The 6,489-nt window shown below is 57.2% G+C and overlaps 2 protein-coding genes across 2 annotated transcripts in view; one reads left to right on the top strand and one right to left on the bottom strand.

Moving 5' to 3' along the window:
- The window catches only part of LOC138723362 (GTP-binding protein Di-Ras2-like), a 50,485-nt gene extending 44,502 nt beyond the window's left edge, over positions 1–5,983 (top strand). Inside the window, exon 2 of the mRNA XM_069862309.1 lies at positions 5,972–5,983. The gene's annotated coding sequence lies outside the window, so the exon portion shown is untranslated. The remainder of the gene's footprint in view (positions 1–5,971) is intronic.
- LOC138723361 (growth arrest and DNA damage-inducible protein GADD45 alpha-like) lies at positions 2,599–4,746 on the bottom strand. Its single transcript, XM_069862307.1, has 4 exons — positions 4,654–4,746; positions 4,466–4,567; positions 3,782–3,995; positions 2,599–3,425 (listed from the first exon to the last, which is right to left on the bottom strand). Exons 1-4 carry the CDS (start codon positions 4,695–4,697, stop codon positions 3,312–3,314), a joined length of 474 nt encoding a protein of 157 aa, XP_069718408.1. The 5' UTR covers positions 4,698–4,746; the 3' UTR covers positions 2,599–3,311.
- Positions 5,984–6,489: the final 506 nt, after the last annotated feature.

The raw sequence follows: 6,489 nt of genomic DNA, 5'->3' as shown, positions 1-6,489 counted from the left end.
GGTGCGGACTATGTCAGGGGCAAGAACTGCAGTGACAGAAGCTGTGTGTTCCTTATTTAAAAAAAAAAAAAGTAAGTTTGGGTTTATGAAAGGCCCTTCGTTCTTTTGGGGGAGATTTTGGGTTTGTTTTCTTTTATTACTTCCCACATCCTTTGTCCCCAGGCGATGCTGATCCCTCATCTGCTTTAGCTCAGCTTGCAGGGATTTGGGCCGTCATCCCTGTCCCCCACGCAGCAGCGTCCCTCCCTGGGACCGTCTCCTGGTGGGAGGCAGAGCCCGTTCCTGGGGAGCTGGCAGCCCAGCCCAGTGCTCTGCCTTGCCAAAAACCAGCAGATTTTGCTCCAATGTGTCAAAACGTTTTGATGCTCTTTGGTTTTGAGTCAGCTTGTTACAAGCCAGAAAAGGAAACTCTTCCCAAGCCAAAGCTTTTATTTGTACATGTATTCATATAAATATGTACGTGTCTATATGGAGAGAAGGGGGATTTCTTTCAGGAACTGCCAATATTAGCAGATTTTATGGGATGGGGTCTAAACGCCCCTGGCTCCACACACAGCAGCCTGGGGACAGGGAGTGGGAGCAGGACCCCGATGTTGGCTGCAGCACAATATTAGCCCAAAATTAAATAAAATAAGCCCCAAACTAGTGCTGGGCAGAGGGCAGAGCAACAGTTCTAGTCCAGCTCTCCAGGGCCCCACTCTGGAGTCCAAAGACATCCCGTCACCATGCCCAGCTCCTCCTTTTGGCTCATTATCAGCGTTTACATCCTTCCCGGTACATGTCATCTGTCCTTCCCGCCTCTCCCAGCGTCTCTTCTCGGTGACTGGGCTGAACTCTGTCTTTGCCCCGTTCTGAACCCGTCTGTGGCTGCAGCTGCTCAGAGGCTCAGGGCCCCTCTCGCCTGGGTGTTTTCAAGAGGGCTCAGCACGCGGCCAGGCAGGACATTGTCCCCCTTTCTCCCCTGCCGCGGAGCTGGCTGGTTTGGGGCAAAAAAGAGCGTTTGAGTGCACGCTGAGGCCTGTGGTGCTGGGCCACCCGTGGGAACCGGGGGGGCATTTGCAGTCTGGAGACAGGGGCTGGGGAAGACACCAGGAGAAATAAGGTGATGGGGGGGGGGGTGTGTTCAGATTGAGGTTGAGCTTGGTGAAATAGCAAATATCCCCAATTAATTTTCATTCCAGAGACATGATTGATCTACCTGCTCTTTGTAACACTGAGGAAAGAGCTACAGAGTGCCTGCTGCATGACAGCAAAGGAGGGTAAAAGATCCCCGTGTTGTACTTGCATGGGTTTATGGTCAGACATGGTTGAATTTTTCCCTCCACATCTGACATTTGTGCTGCTAAAGTCGCACACAGCAGTGAGGCTTTTAAATATGTGCAAATGGAGGCAACAGCCAGCAGATCATCTCCTGGGAGTGCATTTACTTTTGAAAAGCCTAGTATGTGGCCATAGTAATGAAACTAGTGTTTAGAAAATTCCTATTTTGCAGCTACCTTGTCTGAGCCTGACCCAACCTCCTCAGCGGCGGCTGCTGCTGGACCTCGGGCACATGCTGTGATGGCAGCGAGTGAAACTCCTGCATGGGTGTCTACAGAGGAGCCACCTGCATCCCACCATGGCCCTGGGCGCCAAGGACAGCGTCTGTCCGGTCCTGAGCTACACGCTGGACACACAGCGAGGCTGCCAGGGGCTGAGTGACGTGGCCCTGCAGCACTGTACAGCCAGTCTCGTGCCGTCCCACGCGTCCAGGGAGCAGGAGAACTGGTCCAGCAGCAGCACCTGGCTGGGCTGGTACCCACCAGAGGCAGTGGGACGTTGATCCTGCAGGAGCCAGGGCCAAAATGACCTTGATGCCACTGCTAGGGTGTGCACGAGGGCTGCAGGGTCTGGCAAGCTGGGTGGCATTCGAGCCGGGTGCAGCACACACGTGCGATTTGAGCAGCCCCGATGTAGGTCACTGGCATCCCTGCGGCAGCGGCTGTGTGGGCAGCACTGGGTTCTTGCCCACAGCCAGGGGCGTGGGTGTGAGGGAGGCCGTTTTCCTGCTCTCGTGTGGCCTGGAAGAGAGATTTCTGCCACATGGAGCAGAGCTTTTTATGTGCCAGCACTTGTGTGCAATTACAAGAGGAAACCCTGGGCGCCCCACAGGGGCAGGAGCAGTGTCGGGGGGGGCTGCGGGAGAAAACCCAGGAGGGCAGCAGCTGCCTTTGCTGCAACGTTCAGACTGACAACTTCTCAGGAAAGGAAATACCGGGTCAAATTTTCTTCCTACCAGGAATCAGGTTTCTCAAACTTCCAAGAAGGCCCAAACACTCCAGCAGTCTTGAAACCTCAAAAATAACGCTTCCTCTTTTGGTTTTTTTTTTCTTTTTTAAATCTCTGCTGGGAAGTAGAAAAAGAGCTAACATTTCCAGCATTTCCTGCAGCACAGCAGCTGCTGTTCCAGGTAATGGCGTGGGAGGGGCTGGAACTAAAGCCACAGGACCAGCACACCAGGGTCTTGCCTGGGGCCCTGACAAGGAAGCAGCTGCCAAATGAGCCCTTGTGCCCAAAGACTAGGGAACAGGGGAAGAAAATAAAACGCAGGACAAAGGGTTAGACTTTAAAACTTTATTTCAAAAAAAAAAAAAAACAAAACAAACTCAAACCTAAAAACCCCCTAAACCAAAACACTATCCAATTTCAAACAATTATATTAACACAGCTGCCTTTAGCAGCCAACTGTTTAAAGATGTGTGGTTGCAGACCAACTGCTTAAGGGCATTCTGGTTCTCAAACCTCTGAGTATAAATAATTTTTTCATCAATATCATAAAATAACTTATTATATAGCTTAGCATAAAAACTTGAGAATTAACATCCCAAAAATACACTAAAATCGTAAAATGTTTCGATTAACCTTTTTGCTCTTTAAGGTATTTAAACCAGAAACTGTAAGTTGCACTTTAACAAAACCGTGAAGGGTGTTGGGCGTTTTCCATGAATAACTCAGCCGTGTGGCAGCCCTGCACGTCAGGCAGGACTCTTTCCTCCAGCAACGCAGGCATCGCTCTTCCTTTCGCTTCTACGTTCATCCCAGTCTCTTCCACGTCACTTTTCTTCAGTCCCACACAACGTAGTTCAACTTCAGCCTCCCCCCTTTGACATCAGCTTTTTTTTTTTTTGGTTTTGTTGTTTTCTTTTTTTTTTTACCTCCTCCTCCCTCCCCATAATCCTCGTGCCAGGGCAGGGAGTTACTTCCTGAGCAACTGCTAAAGTATTGCAAAACTTCAGTGCAATTGGGTTCAGTTCGCTGTCAGCCCGGCACGGTCACCGCTCCGGGAGGTTAATCACCGGCACCCACTGATCCATGTAGCGACTCTCCCGGCAGAAGCACATCAGCTGACTCAGCGCTGGATCCTTCCACTGCGAGGCATGGGGGTTCTGGAAAAAGAGAGAGGGGAGAGCTGTGACAGCAAAGCAAAAACAACCCCCCCTCAGTAAAAAAAAAATAAATAGCACAGCAGAAAACCCAGAAGCATGAATCATCTTAAATTGCCACTAAGGCAAACAAAGCAATCAGCCCTAGAAGCACGCGAGGAGTTTTGCAGCCCTGGAGTAGGAAAACGCAAAAAAAAAAGGAAAATCAAAGTTTCCTTATGTCCCTTGCAGGTGCCAGGGCCACATCTGCACTCAGTTCTTGTTCTGCCCAGCAATGCTTTGGAATCGCGATCGATTCCAGGCCCGCAGGACGGCGTCTGGCTCCCTGGAGGGACGAGTCCAGGGAGCGCGGGTCTCACCGTGACGAGGACGCAGTGCAGGTCGGCGGGCGGCTCGGGGCCCGTGGCGGGCAGCAGCAGCTCCGCCAGCCGCGCCGGGTTGCTGACCCGCAGGATGTTGATGTCGTTCTCGCAGCAGAAAGCCTGGATCAGCGTGAAGTGGATCTGCAGCGCCGCGTCCCCCGCCTCCTCCTCGTCGGCCGCCAGCAGGCACAGCACCACGTTATCAGGGTCCCTGCGGGGGAGGCCGCGGTCACCGGGGGCCACCGGGGAGAGGGGAGGACACTGTGGGGTTGGAGGGAAGGAGGGAGACACCGGGGGGGACGGCACCGGGGAGGGGACACCGGGGGTGGGACACGACACACCGAGGAGGGCGGGAGGACGGGGACACTGCGGGGGAGGGCACTGGAGGGGGACACGGAGACACCGGGGAGCGGACAACGGGGGGTGGGGGGTAGGACGGGGACGTTTGGGGGGGGGGGGGATGGAGACACCGGGGAGGGGACACCGGAGGGGGGGAACATCTGGGGGCAGGAGGACGGGGACACCGCGGGGAGGGGAACGGGGACACACCGGGAGGGGAACGGGGACACACCGGGAGGGGAACGGGGACACACCGGGAGGACCAGTGTGGGGGAAGGCACCGGGTCGGGGTACGGTGACATCGCGGGGGGGGCACGGGGACACCGGGACACACACACTCACATGTTGAGCAGCTTGGCGGCCTCGTAGACGCCGAGGGTGAGGCTCCGCTGGCTCAGCGCCTTGCTCAGCACCTCCTCCAGCGCGTCCCCCGCCCGCTCCATCCTGCCGCGGGGACAAGCGCGGGCGCCCGCCGTCACCGGGAGCCGCCCCCGGCCCCGGCCGCCCCCCGCCCCGCTCCCGGGCCGTACCTGCCGGCGGCGCCGCGCTCCCCGGGCAGCTCCTCCAGAGTCATCGCGCGGCCCCGGGCGCCGCCGCCGCCTCTGCGGCACAAAGGCGCCCCGCGGGCGTTATCGGGGCGGCGCCCGCCAACCCGCGCCGCCCACATTTGCATCGCGCGCTCCCATTGGGCCGCGGGAACGAGCCCGGCCCCCCCGCGCCCGAGCCGCAGCAACCGGAGCGGCGGCGGCCGCTGATTGGCTGAGGGAGGGGGCGGGGCGGGGCCGGCGGGGAGGCGGCCGCTGATTGGCCGCGGGAGGGGGGCGGCTGCCGATTGGCTGGGGGGGCGGCGGGGCGGGGCGGGGCGTGCGCCGCCGCACGGATTCGCTGTCGGGGAGCCGCGAAAAGCTGGAGCGGGGGCGGGAGCAGCGGCGGAGGGCGGGAGCTGGGCTGAGGCGAAGAGCTCGGGTGCCTTGGGGGACACCGAGCCCACCGTGGCCAGCGGTGATGCCCTCGTGGCCAAGAAGGCTCGGGGTGATCTGGGGTGCGTGGAGAAGACCGTGAGCAGCAGGTCGAGGGAGCTTCTTCTCCCATCTGCTCCACCCTAGGGAAACCCCATCTACAGTCCTGTGTCCAGTTCTGGGCTCCCCACCTCTGGAAAGAGAAGGAGCCGCTCGCTGGAGAGTCCAGTGGAGGCCACAGGGATGATGAAGGGAGCATCGCTCTTAGGAGGAGAAGCTGAGAGACATGGGTCTGTCCAGCCCGGAGAAGAGAATCATATTATAGAATCACCAGGTTTGAAATGGCCCACTGGATCATCGAGTCCAACCATTCCTATCAGTCACTAAACCATGCCCCTCAGCACCTCGTCCACCCGTGCCTTAAACACCTCCAGGGAAGGTGACTCAAGCACCTCCCTGGGCAGCCTGTTCCAGTGCCCAATGACCCTTTCCATGAATTTTTTTTTCCTAATGTTCAGCCTAAACCTCCCCTGGTGGATTTTGAGGCCATTCCCTCTGTCCTGTCACTTGGAAGAAGAGGCCAGCACCCTCCTCTCCACAACCTCCTTTCAGGTAGTTGTAGAGAGCAAGAGAAGGCTGGGAGAGGATCTCATCAATGTTGATTGATATCCAAAGGGTGGAGTTCAGGAGGATGGGGCCAGGCTCAGCGGTGCCCAGTGACAGGACAAGGGGCAGTGGGCACAAATCGGATCACAGAAAGATTGAGGGAAAACTTCTCCCCTGTGTGGGTGATGGAACACTGGAACAGGCTGCCCAGGGAGGTTGTGGAGTCTCCTTCTCCAGAGATATTCCAACCCGCCTGGACATGTTCCTGTGCAGCCGGCTGGAGGTTACTCTGACTCTGCAGGGGGCTGGACAGGGTGAGTTCCAGAGGGCCCTCACGACCCCAACTGTTCTGCGATTCTGTGATCATTTCAAATGTCTCGCCTTTGCTTTATTTCCTTGGTCTGGGCCAGGCCCGAGGCTGCTGGCTCTGTGCCGCAGGGACACAGAGCTTGTGTGCTGCTGCTGCAAGGTGGGTGCTTGGCTGCTGGCCATTCCCTCCGCCTTCGTCAGCCACAGGCGTTGCTGGTTGGTGGCAGTGGCCAGAGTTGAGATCTGGCAGTGGGGACCAGACCCTCTAAGAGAGCTGTGGGAGAGCTGCCAGGTCCTGTGTGAGGTATGGCCAGGTGCCTCCTCCCCACAGAGGCCGTGCAACTCTGGCTTTGCAGCTGGTAGTGTGGGGCAGAGCTCAGCCTGCGAAGTTGAACATGCTCCATATTGGGCCTCTGACAGAGCAATCCAGCCCTGTCACGTGTTCAGCCTCCCAAGACAACAGGTTTCCCTTTAAATTCTCAATTAGGATGA

The sequence above is a fragment of the Phaenicophaeus curvirostris genome, chromosome 8, assembly GCF_032191515.1.
Source record: "Phaenicophaeus curvirostris isolate KB17595 chromosome 8, BPBGC_Pcur_1.0, whole genome shotgun sequence".
NCBI lineage: Eukaryota > Metazoa > Chordata > Aves > Cuculiformes > Cuculidae > Phaenicophaeus > Phaenicophaeus curvirostris.
The sequence above is the reverse complement of the archived record's forward strand: the minus strand, read 5'-3'. Positions and strand labels throughout refer to the sequence as shown.